This window comes from Patagioenas fasciata, chromosome 10, assembly GCF_037038585.1.
Source record: "Patagioenas fasciata isolate bPatFas1 chromosome 10, bPatFas1.hap1, whole genome shotgun sequence".
Classification (NCBI taxonomy): Eukaryota; Metazoa; Chordata; class Aves; order Columbiformes; family Columbidae; genus Patagioenas; species Patagioenas fasciata.
In genome coordinates this window covers 2,601,340-2,622,695 of record NC_092529.1, presented here as the reverse complement: position 1 = coordinate 2,622,695, position 21,356 = coordinate 2,601,340, and the positions used below count along the sequence as shown (strand labels likewise).

The 21,356-nt window shown below is 43.2% G+C and overlaps 1 protein-coding gene across 1 annotated transcript in view; it reads left to right on the top strand.

The window, feature by feature from the left end:
* The window catches only part of EEFSEC (eukaryotic elongation factor, selenocysteine-tRNA specific), a 100,385-nt gene extending 79,855 nt beyond the window's left edge, over positions 1-20,530 (top strand). The window contains exon 7 of the mRNA XM_065845988.2: positions 19,794-20,530. Within this exon, the coding sequence (XP_065702060.1) occupies positions 19,794-19,978 (185 nt within the window). The 3' untranslated portion in view covers positions 19,979-20,530. The remainder of the gene's footprint in view (positions 1-19,793) is intronic.
* The last annotated feature ends 826 nt before the right edge of the window (positions 20,531-21,356 follow it).

Sequence of the window (21,356 nt, the reverse complement as noted above, 5' to 3'; positions counted from 1 at the left end):
ACATCCATAAAACTTTTATTGGGCTGCCACCCTTCCAGATAAATATTTTCTGAGTTTATGGGCTTATTTTAAGAATTTGAAGCTTAATAGCAGCTTTGTAGCCCTGTCCGTCCCCAAACCAGCCTTTTGGCAAAGCCCATCTCTGGAGCCTGCCATGTTTTGATGGGTCTTTTTGAGGTTTTTCATCGCGAAATTATTACCCTCCTTGCAGCTTTGTATGACTAAATGGGACCAAGCGTCAACCGAGTCGTTCCCCTTCCCCCAGCCTTGCTGAAGGCTGATCCAGCCTGTGCTGTATTGGGTCATCATGAAAACATAAAGATGACAGTGGTTATAAATTTATTGCCTTGATTAAATTGGCTTTGTTAGACCTGTTTTATTTGCGTGCTTAATTATCAGTCTTCACTCTGCGCGTGGTTTTTAAGACGGAACAGGCTGGTGGCATTTTGCATCTCCAATTCCCGAGCAGCGAACTTGCCTTACGTGGTATTGTACACAGCATCCTTTGGCTCACCCCGGTGCCACGGGCGATGCGGCTTTTTGTGCACTGGGACTGTTTTTCCATTCTGTGAGTGCCGGTCCCACAGACGCACTCAGAAAAGAGACTCTGGGGTAGGAAACAACATAAAGGTTGGATTCAGAGGTTTTTGCAAACAACCAGGCCGTAGAAGCGACTGAGATCGAACAGGAGCTTCCAGACAACAGAAGAGATTAGAATGAACTTCAGCTTCTTTAGCAGCGTCACTTGGTCCTAATAGATTTTAGTAAAACCAACCCCACTCGCTTTATTTTGGGTGAGGCTGACAAATCTTATACGTTTGGGGAGCTCCCTTTTCCAGACCAGTCACAGGTCAGCAATAAATTTGCTGCTTTGTGGAGATTTGGTCTTTTTCCCCTAAAAATGGAAATATCTATTTTAGTACAAAACAATAACCTGAGACTCTTGTTTCTCTATTTCCATGCCTTCTGTTTTCCATGTCAGCGCATCCTGGGACCTGTCCCAAGGGAGGTTGTGGAGTCTCCTTCTCTGCAGCCATTCAAACCCGCCTGGACACCTTCCTGTGGAACCTCAGCTGGGTGTTCCTGCTCCATGGGGGGATTGCACTGGATGAGCTTTCCAGGTCCCTTCCAACCCCTGACATTCTGGGATTCTGTGATTCTGTGCTAGAAATGGCGCTGATACAATAATCACGGCGTTCTGGACCTCTAGATCCTCACTCCTCATAACCATCTAATATTTTACTTATATGGGGAAACTACTTTTGCAGGGCTGTGTTTTCTGCAAATGTTACACTGATAATCAAAGGAAAAAAAACCCCTAAGAGTGACAAAAGCAATATGTTGAGTGTAAGAATTAATTAGAACAGCTTAGATGTTTGAATAACTCGCCCCAGTCTGAGTGCAGGGGACACAGTTAGGTCCCAGATTTTTGCAGAATTCTGAGCTCTGCCCATGGATGTGTCTCAAAGTTCCTGTCTGGCATCATTCCGGTGCAATTTTATACATTCATACATGAATTTATTGCTATATTCATTACGTAAGCATGATGGATAGCGACCATTTCAAGTCCTTTTCCCTGCCGTTTTGCGGTGCGGCTCCTCCCGTTAGTGCCTGGCTGTGGTTCCGATGGGAAAAATATGAACTGCAGCCGTGAATTCACGCTCTGGAGGCAGAAACAGTGAAACAATGAACAAATATGGCTTTAGGGGAAAAAGTACACTTCTCAAGTTTTGTTGTGAAATAATTAGCCTTCTGTGGCAGCGGAGGCCGTCGGGAGGGACGGGACGGGAGCCGCTCAGTTGCCTGTGATTTGACTTAAGAGTTTATGACCCTGGGTAATGTGCCCACTGCACCGCGCTTAACAAAAGCGCGTCTGATGAAACGTTCAACTCGTGAATTACATCTCCGCGAAAAGACTCTTTAAAAAAATGTGTGAAATCGGAAATAAATCAAGATCTTCAGCCCGCAGTGCAGTTGGTTGAGCGGGAAATGAAAAGGAACAGGCTGCCGCATCAACAGTGACAATTTGTAAACTTAATACGTAATATGCAGCTTTTCTTCAGATTAAGAAGGGCCGTGTATTTGGAGGTATTGTGTAAAGAGCTGTAGCGTCATTAACCCCATTTTGTAAGTGGGGAAGCTGAGACAGAGACTGAATAATACCACGAACTTCTAGAAGCCAAACAAGCAAAACTGCCCAGGCTTGGGTTCCTTAATTTCCAGTCCAGGTGTCTATTAGGGCTGTAATAACTTGCTCACAAGTTGCATTACAGTTTTGGGGCTGAGTAAGGCAGCACTTGTTCCTCAGTCATCTTTGCTCTGAGAAATAGTCATCGGTTCAATTGTATTGAATGTCTGGAGTTAGTCCCGACTTATGCTTGTGACACAAGTAGAACCCGGTTTACTTAGGAGAGCATCACCGTGCGATGCGCAGCAGCAGCCGCGGGGCCATCAGCCCGGGGGAAGAGCCTGTTCTTCCCTCATTGTGCCTTTATTACTCAAGGAAAGTTATTTTATTTGCTTCAGTAATACATTAGAATTATTACTTATTATTTTGTCTCTTTTTTTAGAAGTAGTTGGGTGTTACGGTGCTGAAACTAAAATGGGAAGCGTTTCCATTGACTGTTGCGCTGGGTGCAGTGACGACTGTCTAACAATGAAAGCACAATTTAATTTTCTCGGCGGATTTTTCCCCTCATTTTCCCCATTCAGGGGCTCAGATCGGCAGCAAATGCGACGCATAAAACATTTCCGTTGAAATCCGGAAATTTCCCTGGAAAGCTGGGGAGGTTTTTAGGTCACGAGCCGGTTTGCAATGCACAATGGCCCTGAACATTCACTTTTTCCTTTGTGTCCCTGGAACTTTTGAAGGGAGACTTGCATTTTTTGGCATTGGTCAAGCTGTCTGGTCCCCATAGACTTGCAGTCTGTGGTGTCTTTGTGCTCAGAGTTCCCCCCGAGGCACCATCTTATGTTTTAATTCGCAGTTTTAGTTGCTGATGTATGAGCTCTTCTGTTAAATAACTTTTCTATGCCATTATGCCTACATACTTGCCTTGATTTGTGTCGCATACAAAGCATTTCCCCCCCCCTGTTGTGTTTGGAACTGGTTTGTAATAGAGTTACTGTTGTGTAATTCGCGCTGAGAGTTACAACTTTTATCAACAAACACAAAGTGCTTGTTCTGGTTGGAAATTTGTGTTTCCCACTCATCACGAACTATTTATCCACTTTGTGTGCTGGTTTGTATCGTTTAAGTAAAACAAACCGCCGTTCGGTACAGGCTGCGCATTAGGAATTATTAAAGGTTGGCTGGTATGCGGAGCACTTAGTGCTGTGAACACAAGTGAAGAGCTTCTGTAAACAATTGATTCAAGATTTCAAAATAGCACAAGTGCCGAGAAAACCGTTGCGCTTGACTCGACCGTCGCTTTTCCGCGGATTAATGAGTTGCTGTTCGTTACCTCGGTGATCACGGCTGAACGTTCGAACCCGTCGCAAATGCGGTGTAAATTCCTAACCCCGGATCTCCCTTCCAACCACGGTGAGGATGTTGTGATGCGCTGAGATTTGCAGCTCCGAGCTCAGCTGATCAGCACCAACCTGCTGCGACCGAGCCCTAAAATGGTTGAAAAATAGATGCTTTATGCTAAGATCAGGGATTTCTGCCTGTGATGAGAGAGCTTTAGGGCAATTCAGGAAAATACTCAACATGTTCTACAGCCAACATCTAATTCTTCTGAGTTCTGCCCACCCCACCAGTCTGTGGCTGCACTTTAGCTGCTGGTATTAAACTGTGCTCAGAGGTTCCAACCTCCTTGGGCTCTTTAGTTTCCCTGCCTCTTTCCCCCCTTGACTCGCTGGCATTTTATCTCGCTGCTTTTGTGATGAAAAACACCTAAATATGAAGATAATTCTCTGGTTGTTGTATCTATTATGTAGGCGTACCTGTGGTAGGTGTGTTAATGGTATTAATCTGGTCAAGCTTGCAGGTTTGGTGGTACTTTCTATTCTGTCTGTTGTAGTTAAATTATTTCATGATGTGTCCTGTAGCAGTTACGCCATAAAAATCCAGAAGTTTACTGGATCTTAAAACGCAGCCTGGCTTGTTTTGGCTGAATGCTCACAGTGCGCATCGCTGATGTGTTACCGGATAACGCTTTGCTATTTAAACATATGCAATACGTTCTGCGTGCCAAACCGTGCACGTAAACCCTGCGTGGCCGTGCGCATCTCCAGCCCGTGTGGTACGACACACGCAAAAACCTTTGCAGGTCAAAAAGTGAGGATAAACTTTTGAACCCAGCTGCTTGCAAATTAAGGACATGTGCAGGACCACCGGAGCCGGGGTTACCGGATTCCAGAAGAGCCCCGGACACTGACACCCACATATTGTGAAGCCGGAGACTTCTTGTTCTTCCCTGTGAGCCTGTAGGACGATGCCTCAAACACTGAGTCCTCTTTGCCCTTCCCTTGTCACCAGAAAGGACAGGCAGCGGTTTGGCGACTTCTCCCTTCGTTATGGAAATGGGACTGATACAGTAATCAGGATGCTACATATGGAGCTTTTTAAATTACTGCTCTTCAGTCTTTTGTTAGCCTTCATTATTCCTGAAGATTTTTTTTTTCCGAGTCATAAAAATGACATTTTTAATATGCAGAATTAAAAAAAAAAAAGCAATATGAAGAATACATTTTTGTCAATAAGCTTTTACCTTTTAAACCAGTTATCTTAGTTTCTGCTCTAGGTATTTTAATTGAAGATTAACTACTGTTAAAGAGTATACAAATTTAGGTAGTATATATTTGGAGTGGTAGAATAGGGCTTGAATAAAAGGTGGGAATAGAGTGGTCTGTCCATTATAATTTGAGATTGCAGAGCACAACCCAACCTCTATTAGAAGTCAGCACAGCTGACCGAGAGGCTCTTCTGATGTTAAGGCCTTTTCTTCTGTTTTGTTCCAATAATATTCACTAAAAGTACACTTTGGAGTTGGAAGTTGGTGTTAATGTCTGCCATCTTTTTGAATAAAACATGGTTAGGTTGAAGAGGATGCACGTAAATGTGAAATAAAACCCTACAAGTAATTGCTACGCACTTCTCGCTTCTGATAGAGATGATCTTGATGCACTCATTGCCCAGGATATTTTTCCTTGGAGAAGAAATTGAAGATGCTGCTTCATTTGAACCACCCGCGTGTCTCTTGGGCAAACTGGGATCCTTCCAAAGCCTCAGGCTCTTATCTTCCTGCAGTATCCCATATTTCTTCCAATGGATAAAGGGAAAATCATGTTAAGACTTATTGTTTAAATGTATTTGGGAGTGCATCTGGTAGATTTTGTAAAGACTTTTCTTTCACGTCAACATTTTTACTAGAGCTTTAATTTTAGCAGTGTAAGTATTAACGTAAGCTTTCTATAGATCCGTAGCCTAGATGAACTGCGTGTAAAACAAACGCTCTTACAAGTTCCCTCGTCATCAAGATGCGGGAGGAGGGAATGCTGCTGCTTCCATTTTCAAGGCTGGAAGATCTTAAGTGGGGCTGGAGCTGATGCTTTACCTGCCCCGGGATGCGGTACCTGGGTTATCTCTGCACCCCATTGCTGTCTGCAAATCTTTCCAAGGAGAACATGACCTAACATAGTGGTTCATGGCAGGTTTCCTTCTCCTCCGGTGTCTGCTGGTAAGGAAGGAACCTGGATAAGATAGGACTTCGTCTTGACTTAACATGGTGCGATAATCTCTATGTTACTGGCAAAATGGTTATCGGCTGGGGCTGCGTCCTTTATCCGTGGCACTTTCCCAGTCCTTCCCTTTTCTTCGGGTTTGTTTTTCTTGTTTTCTCCCTCCTCGTAAGGGAGGGTTTGAAGCACAGATTTGCCACGATCCTGCTGCAAAATCAGGACCAGCTGTCGGAACTGCGAGCGGCCGCTCGGTTGCCGTCACAGAACCTGCAGTTGATCAGCTCTGCCCTGAGCAGTAAGTGGAGACATCGGGACCACTGAGGCTGACGAGAGAGGGAGGATGGGGGGAGTTAAACCCCTGGGGCAGGGGTCTGAGCAGAGAACACAGGCACAGATGGGTATTGGAAGGGACACTCTGTTTCCTTTTATTGGATGTCTTTGGAGACGCCGGGAAGTGCGGAGTTGACTGGAGCAGCATCGCAATGTGAGCAGCGGGAGCTCGGGGGAAGATGTAGAAGAGGTTTCAGAGAAAATGTCATTTGAGTGTGAATTTGTCTGGCTTTTATTCCTCCCCCTGCCTCCAAAAATCCAGTGTTCCAGCACAACCCGTTGGGCGAAAGATTTTCCATGCTTTGGTAGGGTCACTCACAAGTCATTTAGGTTGATAGGCTAAACTATATTCCTGTGTCGTCCTTGGGTAAGTTAGGGTCTCATAAACACTGATAGGTTGGTACAAAGCAAATGTTTAACACTTATTTGTCAAGAAAAATAAATCTTGAGATGTGAGAACTCTAATGGACCATCCTAGAGCCCAAACATAAAGAAATCACCAAAGATGCTGCCTTTGTGGTTTTGGTAACAGGGCTCGTTTATTTTTAACTTGTTTGTGTGTTTTGGCTGGTTATATTACATTTTCTCTAATCTAATTTTTCTCTCCTCCAATTCCACTCCTACTGCGCTCCCTAGAAACGCTGCATTTATTTGTGGGGGTTGGATTTTTTGCAACGCCAGTCAAATTGGTGTTTTGGAACCCAGGTCCTCAGTCCCTGGTGCTGGGTCGGCTGTCGTAACACCCCGAAATAATAATTTTGAACCTTCTGCCTCTCGCTGCCAGGTTTGGAGCTGGACAGTCAAACAAAGTGGTGCTACCGGTGGGAATATTGTCATTTAGGATGCTGTAACGTGTTCTCCTCCAGCCGATTGGCATCAGGATGCTTGTTATTAATTTCTACATCTGAGCATCATTGCTTTGCCTGCATCTTATTTCCAAGCCATATCAGCACCTGGACATTTCAGAGGGATGGAGAGAGTCTTTTTGGGGGGTGGCTCAGGGAAATTCATCTCCTTTGGCCTTAAACGTGGTCTGGTTCCCATGCACAGAGGTTGTACCTGCATTTTCTGGTATATAATTGCCCAGATTTTAGAACAATCTGTGCCCAGGAAGAGTGTAATGAGGAAGGAAACCCAGCCCTTGGGTGCTTGCCTAGAAAAATGGAAGTATTACAGTGGCGTGGATAAAGGTATTAAGTTATTAACGTGTGCTGGGTCTGTGTCACGGGATCCCTGCAAGTCTTATTTAAAGCCTGACTTAGCGGGCCTGCCCCTTTATAAACGTTTCACTGGGCTCAGCTTTGCTAGTGTTGCTGTTTATTTGGAACCGAAGTCCTGTAAAGTAACTATTAGAAAACATTAACTTTGGATTCAAAGGTTTATTCCTGGCCTTTGTGGTTATTGAGAAAAAACGTGAGGAGTTTGAGCTGAAACTCTTGGTGCGGAGACAGGAAACGTTATAAGTTATGCCTTTAAAAATTTATTAATTATATTAATTTCAAGTGGTTTATTTGGAGGGTGGGCTGATGACTTTACATTTTTGGAATTAATGATATTGAAGCAGCTTACAGAAAGAGTCCCATTCTGCAAATCTTTCCCAAATCATTGGCCAATTAATTTCTATAAAACCATTTTAAAATAGTAATAGTTAAATAATACAAAAAGGATCGGTGAAGGCTCAATACTGTTCAAACAGCATGTGCCGAATGGAGAGAAGCACAGTGTCTGGATTAAAAGAAATGCAGGAAACTTAGTTATTGCGAAGGATTTGTGGGTGACTAAGAAATGTATAGACTTGAGCTTTTTAGTTTTTAAATACAAACCAGATACGTGTCTTCATCCTTTGCCGGCTTGTTGACTCCATTTACTTGGATGGGATATTTCGACATTTAAAACAAATTAAAATTAATGAATCATTTCTGCTTAAAGGCACAAGCTTGCATGGATACAACGGTTAAGGCTTCAACTGGTTACGTACCTAAATACTGGTTTGGATGTGTGAATTTCATACTTGCTCCCTTAAAAAAATGTAGATAGAAGCTTTAATAGGTGGGATACAGTAAGTGTTACCTGTTATAATTATTGTGCTTGAATAACTGTAATTTCCCAGTGCTGGAGGTTTTTTGGTATTGCTGGAGTGGTCCATATTTGCTCTTAAACTCTTTGGATTTGATGCTTCTGCTCCTGTGCTGTGACCCTGCTCAGGGTTTCACCACAGTACGTGGGGATTAGATTAAGATCAGCATTGTCTTCCTCTATGGTAAATGCAGCATGCGAACCTTGTGAAGTGTTTTGATTATTGTGGCTGGTTGATTGCCGGTACAGCCAAGCGAGCCGTTTCGCAAGGGTTTTATACACGTGCGGCGGTCTTTATAACGAAGTTTGAATTTGAGCTTTCCTGGTATTTGCTTCAAAACGTGACTTGGGGAAGGTAGGTGAGCAGTCGACGGAAAATTATCATTCCGCATGAAAATATACGTTGTTTTTCAAATGCGTTATTTTGAGGATGTTTGAAACGATTCGGCGTGGTTTAGGGTTCGTTTAGGAAGCTCGTTGCTGTAATACCCAGGTGCCCGGTCCCTGTCGCGGAGCTGTTGGTGTTGAGAGAAGAATTTCCAGCCGTTCAGGGGACGAGGTGAGGTGTTTGTCGCTACACACGTGCACGTGTACATGTATTGCTGAGAATTAAAGATGTTGCATTGGAACATAAATTTAAGTTAAAAAGGTGAAATAGCAGAGAAATAGGGAAGCAAAACAAGAACATGCTCTTTCGGATGTTTGTTGCTAAGGCTGGTTTGTACCATCGTGGACTTCGACTGCAAGCTGTGTTTGTTTTTTGAAGAAGGGATTTTTAAGAGCAGTGAAATAGTTTAGAGTGAGGGGTTTTCATTTTCTATTGGCCAGATAATTAGTGTTTGAAGCTTAACGAGACGGAGCATCCTATAACTAGAACTAGAAAACACGCAGCGCCTGCAAAAACAAACCCGTCCGGCCTCATCCCTCGGTTGGCTTCTTCTGGACTTTGTATTTTGCGACCCTTGCTGTTCCCATTTGACCGAGATCCACTTGGGAACCTCCCCAGGAACGTGTGAAGCTGCTGCATCTGTGGGTGTTGGTGTTCCCCACTTTTGGTGTTCCCCAATTTCCATGGGTGCTGCTGCTCTTGGCAGACTGAGAAGGCATTGGGAGGGGAACGCGCTGTGGGACTGTGCACCTGAAGAGCTTCTTTTTAGGGAAGAAGTAAATTAATAATAAAAGAGAAAGAACTGATAAACATTTGAATTTATTTTGAGAAAACAAAATGATAAAAATGTACAGGCTCCTTTTGTGGAAAAGCACGGAGAAGGAATTTATAGGTTATGAAAAGCTTCATAGCAACCCAGCATTCTCCTACTGTTTCTTTGCCTCCACCTCCTACAAGATTTTACTTCCCTTGTAATAATTGGTTTGAACTTGTGCTTGTTTCTGTGGATCAAGTAATTTTTGTACAACTTCAGGATTTTTTTGTGTGTGTGCTTTAAATCTTTCTTCCAAATAATGTTTTTTTTCATAACCAAAAAAAAAAAGAAGCCATGAATACATTATAATTTCAATTTTCATGGTGCGTGAAAGATTTCTGCACTAGGTCTTTATTGTTTTTTGAAGAATTCATCACCCTAGTTAAGAAGCTTAATATAAATTAAAGAAGGTATTAAGGAACATTAAGACATCAAAATGTGGAGCGTTCTTTTCCTTTCGATTGCTCCAAATGCAAACAAGTTGAATAAAATGCAATCAAAGGGCCTGTTTGGAGAACATTGAGTGGCTTTACAGCTGTGCTGGAGAGAACCTCTGGTAAGAGCATAATTCAAATAAAAAGGCCTTTCTTTCCTCCTCCTAATTCTCTTTGTTGTGGTGACAACAGAGTACAAGCCCGATAAAAATTTAATCACCTTATCTTTTTAAAGCAAATTGCATATTTGTTTACACACAATATACATAACATAAAAAAGAAGAAGCTGCTATCCGCTCCCCCTCCCCTTTCTAATCGCATTAAAGGCCTAGAAGTTTGAAAAAGAAGGAAAATGGCAATGTTTTATTCTTTCTTCTGAAGTCCCATTGTTGAGGATTGGTTTCTGAAGGCGGCCCAGGGGAAGATGAATATCGCCCAACTCCAACTCCGGACCAGCGGAGTTAGTCCAGCTTAACTGGCCCATGCGGCACCATCGAGAGCCTTGGGCGCGATGGGAGGATTAGAGACGGGCCCGCAGATCCCGCGCTTGGATTTGAAGCTGCTTTGTAATAAATTGCCTTTGATTCTGTGTCAGATCTGCAAACCTGAACCTTTTGCTGTGTTATATGTGTTTCTGAAAGGCCGCCGTGAGGGAGATGGTGCACGGGCACTGGTTTCATCTTAGTTGCCTTTTTGCTAGGCCGATGAAATTTTAGTCCCTTGTGTTGAATTTGAGACGCGTTTTCATTTGTTTCCTCTCACCTTAGTGCGCAGACCATGAAGATTGTTGGTTTTGTTCATTTACTATTTTATAGGTACTGGGGTGCCGACAAAAACATAACCAGAAGTATTTTCTGGCCTATACCGAGTGGCTCTGGGCTGAGAGCTCCCTCACTGCATATAAATTTAGTCCCAAGGAAATATTCGACAGGCTTTAAAATTATGGAAGCTCCTGTACTTTGTGGTTCCTGGTCCGTTTTTCCGTACCTCACTGTGTTCTTTGGGTCATTTTGGTAACTTTGTTCCTCTTGATTTGAGGGTTGGATCAGCAAGGACCCACCTTATCAGTAAAACTTGAGAAAGTTTGTGTTGTACAACAGTCATCACAGAATCTCCTGAATTTTACTCATCATGTTGATTATGTCTGTATGTTTCTTTCCTTCTCTCCCTTCTACCCATGCATAAATTAATTTGGAAATCTTTTCCTTTAGGCTAATGAGACAGTGTTGGATTTGAGGCCCAAAAGGTGACCATAGTGATTACCTTGTAGCTCTGCAAACAGATCCATCGGATTGTACGTGCACTTAATTTGTGTAACTCAGACCTGGTAATCACGGGGCGCTGGAGTAACCCATGGAACCGGGTTCAAGCTGGTCTCTGGCGTACAGAAACAAACAGTTGTGTAGATTGTACAAGTCCGAGTTGCGTTCCAAAAGAGCAAGGTGTAAAGTCATCACCTTGAGGAGGGTTTGTCTTGGGGGAGGGCTCAGCCAACGAATGGTGCTGGCACAAAACATAACGGCAGCTTGAGATGTATGTTGGCCTACAAAACAAAGTCAAGGTTGGTATTTCAACCTATTTTTGCTGCAGCGTGGCCAGCCAGTCAAGAAATGAAGATGTTATTTGGGGTGATGGGTGTGTTGGGTTGGGGTGCGCTTTGGAAAACCCACTGTGGGAACCATAAATACCCTTCTGAAGTGTGTGTGGGTTTGTTGGCTACTTAAATAATGAGGTGTGATGGTGCAATTGTGTGATACGCTATGGGGATTTGTCAAGTGTGGAAATCCATCCCGCTCCATGGCTTCAGATGACAGCGACCCGTTTGTGTCTGGCGTTCAATTATTACATGATATCATTGCTATAAAAAAGGTTAAAACGTGGTAGTTATGTTGGATAATATATCCTGATCATCTTGCTGGAAGTTAAGGAGTATTAAACAAAATGAATGACACGCTCTCAATGCCATGTGTTGGGTGTTGCTGATGCAGGTGATGGGTTCAGGGGCCAGCAAGGCACATATAGGAAAATCTGTCATCGATAACCGCTTGGTAGCACCGATAGATACGGCGTGGTCCTGCAGTCTGTGCTCCGTGTAGCAATATGAAAAATATCAGGCTAAAAATCAAGACGCTGACTTCATGCAGAGGGTATGGCAGACTAATTAAAGAAAAAAATGTGTACCAATTGAGCCTATAAAACTCTTCCTGACCTTGAGAAAAGTCCCAGGGAGCTGTGGGAAACTCCGGTCTGTCCCCTCTGAACTTTTTTGTGTTGTTGTTTAAATATAGTAACTGCTTTTTTAATTAAAAAGAAAAATTAGATGGCATTTCAAATTGTGTCCATGGTGCCTTGGGGACCCATTACAGTACAAATTACCCTATAGTATTTAGCGAGGTCTTGTTTACTATTGTGTGAAGCGAGGGTTACCAGTGTGAGGATGGAGGACAAGAAGGGCCCTTCTTTGAAAGTCTGGCTCTGCACATGAAAGTGACGCCAGCAATTGGAAGCAATTTGTGGAATTGTTTGATTATATTAATTATGGCACCAGCAAACAGTGCTTGGGAAACAGTTTTGTTTTCTTGCATTCTTGCTTGATTGCTTGCAGCAAAAGCCAAGATACAAAATGTGCCTTTAAGGGCTGCTGGAGAGCGCGGTTCAAGCCATTGTGTGGAATTGGCACCGAGCTTGAAAGGGTCGTGTCCGGCTTGATGTGAGAGTTTTCCAAGTCCAGCCTTGGCCTGAACTTCACCCAGGTCAGCCTCTTGAATTGAAACAGCTTCTGTCTTCCTCATCAAGGAAAGCAGCCCTTTCCCTGCTAAATAGGAGCCCGTAATGAAATCCACGTTATTTCCAGCAGTGCCACCTCTTGTAGTGATGGCTTTCAGTCTAAAAGCCTTTATAGACTTAACAAATGGATACACAAGACTCAATTCAGTTCATTGCTGAACTGCCACCTTCCCTGCTGTGGTCTGGGGCGGCCGTGCCCCGGTTTATGGGAAAACGTTTTAGTCATTAAGGATGTCCAAACAGAATCTCCCAAGCTGGGGCTGTGGCAATGCCTCTGCTGGTGTTTGGTCAGGATGTGGGACAGTCCAGTTCTGCTCAAAAGTGGCTTTAAGAAGGTTTTTTCTGCTCTCTGTCATCAAGCAGTGAGTTGTGGCTATTCTGTGTAGATCCCAATGCCACACCAAGGCAATAGCGTGATTCTTATTTGGAAGGACAGAGTCTGCTTTCCAGTCCCCATGGAGGTCGATCACCCTCCTTGGCCAACTTCAACCCTCTTAATGCTCACAAGCCAAGCGAGGTGATAAGAGGAGATCTTGTACCAGCTGGAAGAGCAAACCACGTGTACTCTGGAGTTGGAAATATTTGAGAGAGCTGACAAGAGATGTGGGAAAAGGTGGTGTGAATTCAGAATAGAATTACTGGAGAATTGTGAAGGGGATTTATATAAGTAAAAATCATCACCTGATCTGTGAAAGTAATAGAAGTTCGAATCCTGAGCTCCTGAGGGTCACAAGGAAAGGAGTAGCCCTTGTTTCTTGAGTGGATCTCTCATCAACTATTACACTGAAATTGTCTGGGTAATCACATTATGCTTGTGGTCATGGTGATGGGAGCAGAGTAGATTGGCTCCCACAGAAAGACTGATAGGTGTTGACATATCGACCAGAGAATTCCTACCTGATCCAGGGCCTGATCAGCTCAGGACTGGGGTCTCATCCCTGTTCTCGCTGAAGCTCCGTGTACTCATTACAGGCAATGAGACACCAAACTGGGCAGGACCAGCGGTCTCTGGATGAGCCGTCACCTGAATGTGGGACATGGCGGATGTTCCTCTTACGGCGTTGATGGGCAGAGTCATATGGTGCTGTTGTTCTTGGAAGGCTTACAATGAGGTTCTTTTTCCTCAGCAGCTCAGGGTTTGTTTTTCACTGGGATATTGACGGAGAACAACGACCACCTTAGCCTGACCAAAATCAAAAGGTAGGATTTTGAGGTATCTTTAGCCAAAGAGGAGCAAAGTGGAGTTGCTACCCTGGTAACTTAATGTAAAGAATTCAAGCATCAGGATGGTACATTTTCTGTTATTCTTGTCCTTTCTGTCTGTAGAAGATAACAGGAAGGGCTGGGCAATTTGAATCTCTGATTTTTTGGGATGCTTCTGCTTGTTGTTTGAATCAAAACTCCAGAACGTCACTTTAGGGATAATCCCATGAGCTTTTCATGTTTGCAGGGCACAGATTAATGCTAATATTGTGTTGTAAAACTGCTGACATGTTTTGGGACTGGGAGGAGAAGCAGCATGCACTTGCTCATATGTTGTGGTAATTGGAGAGCCAGCACTTGTACCACTGGCATTTCCATTAATTTTGCCCAAAGCAATGATAGATTTATGGTTATTGTTTTAAAGTTGGTCAGAATCTGAAGTGGGTAAGAGTGCTGTATTTGAACCCTGTACCGCTCTTTGAACACAGATAAATATGGGGCTTTTAAAGCCTTGGATGAATATATATAGCTGTTGAAAACAAAACAAAACCGTTAGTTTATAGCTGATATAATATCTGCATCAGACTGTGATTTTCAGGTCAAGCAGCTCCTGTTGTCTGTGTCAGCAGGAGAGTTGATGCGAACACCCGCTCCTTAACTGGGTGACGGGGGCTCAGGCTCCCGGGGTTAAATTTAAGGAAATCCTGAAATTGTGAAAACCAGCGGTTGGGAATAATCCATGGTGAGCGAGGATTGTCCCCAGCCCTTCGCCTCTGGGAAGTTTTGCTCTTTTTCTTTCACTCAAAGAGTCTGCTTGTTGTATTAAAAGGTCACATTTGCTTCAGATAAAGATTATTTCCAGTATATCAGCTGTGCTATGATAAGTTGTTTTCTGAGGTTCAGTCAATTTTTAACATTTAAATGTTGACAGGAAACAAGGAATTTCAGGTGGCCGAGTCCTCCACTTGCAGCATTCAGAGCAAGCAAACAGGATATTTTGTTTAGAGGAGGGAAAAGCCAAGTTCAGGATCACACTGAATCTCTGCTCAGAAATTCCCGAATGGAACGGGAGGCTTGGAGATAATAGCAGGTGAAGAACAGTCTAGGAATTTCTTGATATTGAGTGCAAAAAGGAATATTTTCTGTTCCAGCAAGAGCTGCTGGTGTAGCCTTAATGTGTTTTGTCCTAAGACTGTGATAAGAACCCTGAGCCAGCGCTTTCCCGGCGAACCACGGCAGGTGCCGGTGTAATACAGTTGCTGCTATTGGTAGGATGAACTTCTAATTTCTACCCAACAGCAAAATTCTTATGAATCAGTAGACCTCAAATCTTTTAGCTTGATTCCCTCCATAACACTTTTTAATGCCGTAAGCAAACTGTGTAATCATTTGTGCAAACACCTCCACGTTCACCAGCGCTAGTTGGGATAGTTACCAGTCGACTTCTTTTTACACGTGTGCGTGTGAGAAGGGAGTTGTTGAAGTTCAGCAAAATGAATTATTCTCTTGACTGTGCTGGAAACCTGCCCTGCACCTATATTATTACACCTGTTTTCAATGATGTGTTTATCAGTTGCTTTAAAATGACTCCCATCCCTGGCTGGGCTACAAGGAGATGCCGTAGTATCTTGATTCGCATCTAAACTGCATCTGGCATTCAGTCTTGAAACTCTTCCATTCAAACTCAATGTGTCGATAGCTTTGGAAGAGACGAGATGACTCCTAAATATTGAAGAGATCCGTGGAAATAGGAACTAAAAATGTGGAGATGGGGAAATCTGAATAATGAAGTTGGATTAGAGATTGAAAAGTTGTGAAAGGCAGAATAACAGGTGGAATTGGGAGTCGAGGAAAAGGAGCTGGAATTGAGGAGCAAGAGCAGAGACCACCCTTGGAGACCTTTCCAAGGAGCAGAGACTAATGAGCAATTAAAAAACAAAAAGAAAATGAAGTGAAGAAGTATGTGAAGTAGGGCAGTTATGTAACAGGTAACAAAGCAAAAGTAAAATGTGCTGGTAATGGACGCTTATGCTTTGTGTAATTGTGAAACTCCAGGCTGCGATGCATTGAACTATTGCAAGTCAGTAAGCAGCTGGTGGTTTTTTTGTGAAAATGGGCTAAAATATTGTGTTTATCCTTTATTTTGTGCGTGTGAACCTGTACTTAGACTTGGAAGATACCTTTCCTGATGAGGTATCGCTTTTCATTTGAATTTGAAAATTCACCCTATATTTTTTTGCACTTATAAACGGCCCAGTTTGAATTAAATCCTTGGCGAGACAAAGGATGTTATGCTAATAGTGTGTATTCTTATATGTTAGTTATTAACAGTAGTGGAAACTAAAAGAATGAAGTGGATTAAGCTATTTTACAACTAGATTTTCATATCTAACCTGGGTTAGTTGATGCTGTAAGTACCTTTTACATAAGATCTGGGCACTTCTTACAGACACGGTTATGATGGATGGGAATGAATTTGCTAAGCTTTCAAATATCTTACGTGCCTCTGAGGACTGGCCATTAATAACATTAATATATAGGTATTTCCCACTGCTGTATGGAAGGCATTTCTTAGAACTTTGAATTTAACGTCTTTTTTTGAACACACCGTCCTTTTCACTGTAATCCATTAGCAACTTGGCAAAATAAAGTAATTGTCCAACAGACGAAGGAGAAAAAAATTCTATTAACATTTGCTACAAATCCGAGTCGTACAGGCAGCACTTAATTAACGGAACAGATTTCTCGCTATGTATTCAAGCTACTATAGCCATTGTTCAGGAGAGATTAGACCCTTAATGTAAGTAAGTTAAACTAGACCTCCATCTAAAAATACCCGTCTTTTCAGCTATTAAAGGTCTGATGTCTTCTTTGGTGACAGATATATTGCCCTTGGTTTCCTCGGCGTTGTGAAATGTAAAGTATGCGTCGTGTGTAACGCGAGAACCCGCGGAGGTTGATGAACCCCGATTGTGCTGCTCCTGATGACCCGAGACCTCCCGGCACCGGTGCCCAAAGCCAGAACGGGGGCTGTTCCAGCCCCCCAACCCTGTGCCGTGGGCTCCGATCGGCTCATTTCAATACCTTATGAATTTAACGCTACCCGAGTGACCTGTTCCACATCGTCCTTCTGGGAACAACCACTCTGTAAACTTCTTACCCATGATACACCGTATTAAATCCAAATAGGTGTTCAGGGCTGCAGGTGAGGTACAACTTTACCTCTCCATACGTGCGAGTTGACAGGCTGAGATTGCGGTTTTAAATCCATTTTCCCCAGTGCAGCGTATCCTTTTTTCCCTTAAAATGTGTTCCAAATGAGATTGTTTAAGCACTATAGGTGATGTTCTGGGTCTGGGATGCATTGGGCATTCCGAGAGCTCCCCGAAAGTTTCTGAATATTGGTTTATTTCATCTTTGGGGCTGCGAGAGTGAAAATGGACATTTTGGCTGCGAATTTAATGCCGCGTCTCCTCCCTTCCTCCCTCCTTTCCGCCAATTAGCATTTTTTTTGGAAATTAGAGTCTCACGAAGCCTACGAACATAAATAGAAGTGTTTTAGGATTTGTTTGCTTTAATTAATTTAAAGCGTGTCTTTCTGAGAGGATTTAGTTAAACATCTTTCCTAAACAGTAACGCGCCAGTAACAGCAACATTAGCGATCGTGATAAGCCCCAGAAAGGGAAACCAAGTAGAAAGGAAAACCAAGTGTTTCTTTGTGCAAAAAAATAAATGGTATTCCCAGGAAAGCAGTGGAAACTCTATCTGGGGACACTTAGGTAGCTCAAAACAGCAGAAAGTATACAATATAAAATAAATCCTGCAAAGGTAGAAAGCAGGACTGCATGAAATCGCTCTTCTTGCTGTCTTGATTTTGTTTCCTTCTGTTTTAGCTGTTGCTATTTATCTTCTGGCAACACCCAAGATGTTCTTGAGCTTTCCAAATAGGAAATAAGCTGCTTTACATGTAATGATAGATAATTTTTCATAACGAAGATGGAGTGATTGTAAGGCTAATGATATTAATGGGATTTATATGAAGGCATCCAATTAAAAAAATCAAAATGGCTGCATTGAACACGACTACACAACGTAATACAATCACGTAATAAATACGTGGTCAAGCCACACCGTATTGTCTAGTTTGATTAATTGAACCTTACACGTTCAAAGATCGGCGTTGTCAGACTTCTCAACCACCAAGAAGCAGCAGTCTCGATTATTTTCCCAGTGAAATAATCATTACTTATTTTGGTGTGTTCTGCCATCTGAAAAGAGAGAACGGCTGCTGCCTTGGGTGGGAAATCCAACTGCAAAGTTGATCCTGCTTGAGCCTCAGTGTGAACTGGAGTTTATGGAGTTACATGCGTCGGGTTGCTTTTCACCTCTCTTGTGCTCTTGCCTTTTCACCTCTCTTGTGCTCTTGCTTTTTTTTTTTGGGGGGGGGGGGCGGTTTGTTGTTAGGTTTTTAGTTTGTTTTTGTTATTTTTGCTCGGTTTTGGTTTTTTTGTTTGTTTTGGTTGGTTGTTTTAGTTGTTTGGTTGGGCTTGGGGGGCATAGGTTGGGCTTGAGCGGTGTAGGTTTGGCTTGGGCTTTGGGTGGTGTAGGTTGGGCTTTGGGCGGTGTAGGGCGGTGTAGGTTGGGCTTTGGCTTTGGGCGGTGTAGGTTGGGCTTTGGGTGGTGTAGGGCGGTGTAGGTTGGGCTTTGGGTGGTGTAGGGCGGTGTAGGTTGGGCTTTGGGTGGTGTAGGGCGGTGTAGGTTGGGCTTTGGGTGGTGTAGGGTGGTGTAGGTTGGGCTTTGGGTGGTGTAGGGCGGTGTAGGTTGGGCTTTGGGTGGTGTAGGGCGGTGTAGGTTGGGCTTTGGGTGGTGTAGGGCGGTGTAGGTTGGGCTTTGGCTTTGGGCGGTGCAGGGCACTATAGGTTGGGCTTTGGGCGGTGTAGGTTGGGTGGGTGGTGTAGGGGGTTTTTTATTTGTTTTGTTGTGCATCTCTGTGGGTTTTTTGTTGTGTGTGTTTGGAGTTTTTAATTATTTTTACTCATTTATTAGGGCTTTTTTAAGCAGACCCCTCTATCTCCAAAACTCTCCCCATGACCGCACCGCGGGGCCTTCGGGCTGCTTAATAACCCCGGTTATGAAACGGCAAATGGGCATTTCCCTGGCTTTTCTCCGCCGTTGCCGTACGGTGGCGAGGCCGCCACCGGGAACAATTTGCGACCCACGGGAGGAAGATGAGAAGGTGTCTCTGGGGCCGCGTCCCCCGATGGGCACGGCTGTGCCGGAGCCGCAGACCTCCTGTCTCCAGGAAATCATAAGCGTCTCGATCTTTTTGTCGGGCCGTGATACGAGAATCCGCAGCTGAATTTCGATACGAGGGGGAGGGAAGTTGATTAAGTGTTTGAGATAAGGTTATGTGACACCACAGGTTAAAAATACCTGAACTGAGTTTGGCCAAACGCCGGAGATTCGCCTTGCAGGGGTTGGGGTGGCGCTCAATGAGCTTCCAAGAAGCCGCATCTCTTGTTTTACTGCATTTCTTTAGACTTTGCTATCTTGCATTTCTTATCTAAAACATCACCAATGTGTCAAGTTAAAAGAAAATATAAAAGTGTAATAAATTGTAGCTATTTAAGAAGAAAAGGACAAATATTGTTGTTTGGCACAAATGCCTGGAGAAAGACTAAAATTAGATCCCCAGAATCCTGCGCAGCCCAATTCTGGCTCTGCTAAAAGGTGAGAGTTGAAACCCTTAACAAATAATGTGTGTTAGCAAAAACAACAACAAAACCCAACAAACAAACCCAAAATGGTGTAGTTTGTTCCAGTGTTGGCAGTCTAATTCTAGCAAGTCTAGAAAGCAGGCTGAAGATATGCAAGAACCTTCTGATTCTTAGGACAGAATAGAATTCTAGTGTTTTACCAGTTTTTTGTTCATAAGTTATATTTTTATAAATATTCTTAGTGATGAGAAGACACTTTGGGAGGTGTGTGTAAATCATAGGGATGATCTGCTGAGGCTCTTTTCCAGTTTTGCCGTGATGTTGAGCTTGTTTGTCACTCATCGTCTTGTATTTTACAGATGGGCTGAAGCCAGAGACCAAGACGCTTCTTACTGTTGCTTCCAAGAAGAAATCGAAGGCGGGGAAGGGAGATACAACCAAAGAGGAGGAAAACAGCAAGAACGATTCAGCCCAACCTATTACCATCTCTCTTCTCTTTAAAAGATACGTCTTTGACACACAGAAGAAGATGATTCAATCCTGAGATAGCGATTGCACCTGAAAGCCCAAACTCTGAAATAAACTCAGGTGGAACCTGGTTTTTGTCTGGAGGCGTTAAACCTGTTCCATCATCACCAACAGAGCCTGGAAGCTCCTGCTGACAATGTGCTGCCTTTTAAAATCTCTGCAATCTGGTTTTGCTCTGTTAGATTCTGCTTGTTTTGTCATCTTTGCCGTGTTACATCTTCCTGGCCTCTCGGAGAGCGTCACCCGCCGGCTGTGTTCTAACAGGGCTGGTTTGCTGAAGAGTTGTTGGGACCTTTCTCTTGATTTCCACGTTTGTTAATCTAAATCTGGTCAAAATGTGAATTTCATGTACCCCACGAAGTGAAGCTGATTAATCTTGGTTTAGTTCCCCCAGCAAATTGGAGTCCAGAAAGCACACGATGTAAAGCGAAACCTGAAATGGATGTTTCACGCTCCTTCAGTTGCGCAAATACATGAGATGCTGTCTGAGAGATGGGGATGGAGCTTTTTTATAAGTATGATTTCTATCTAGAAATGTTTTGCATATTAAACATAATGATGTGAATAACTGAGAGTCTTAATTGTCCTGTTTACTGTTCTGAAGGTTCAGAACCTATCTTCAGGGACATTTTTATAGCTTGTCTGTATTTCCTGCCTGTTCTGCAGCAAATCTGACTCCAGAACTGGTTTATTTTTTTGTAGTCAAAAGGTTTTTGGTGTGTGAAAGAATAAGTTGCCCCTGGAAATAGCGAAGGGCTTTATTTCATTAAAATAATGATAGAAGATTGCAGCATAAGCCTTGTAAAATGAACATCTCCACGATGCTTTAGAAACCATTTGTTGCTTAATAGGGATTTCATGGCTGCTTTAGTTCTTCCTCTCAATTTCGTGTCCCAGGCTTATAAAGAGGTGAGCACTGGTAATATCCTTTCTGTGTTACTTACAAAGCATCGGACACCTTAATGTGAAAACTTAACAATAATTCCACAGGTATGAGAGCTCCAGTCTGGCACAGAAATCGGACTCGGGCTTGGCAGCGTGGAAGGTGTTAGTTCCTGCCTTTTGAACAACAAATCTGCTGCTTGTTGGTGTTAAATTCACTGAAGCCAGCCGTGAAAGGGGACCACATGGATAATGTAAGTGCATTAGTTGCACATGGGAGTAAATAAATTGCTACACTCATTCTTGATAATCATGTTATTGTTACGTTATTAACACCCAGTGTTATTAATCAAATATCATTGATGGGCACGAGTCCATCACGTTCACATGATCGTGTGTTCTTCAGTCTTTTCCTTTTAATTTCCAGGTAACCAAAGTGGATGCAAATGGCAAAAGTATCAGCTGTCGAGAGGATATTTGCAACTGGAGAGTGGAGAGACAGGGCAGGTCTG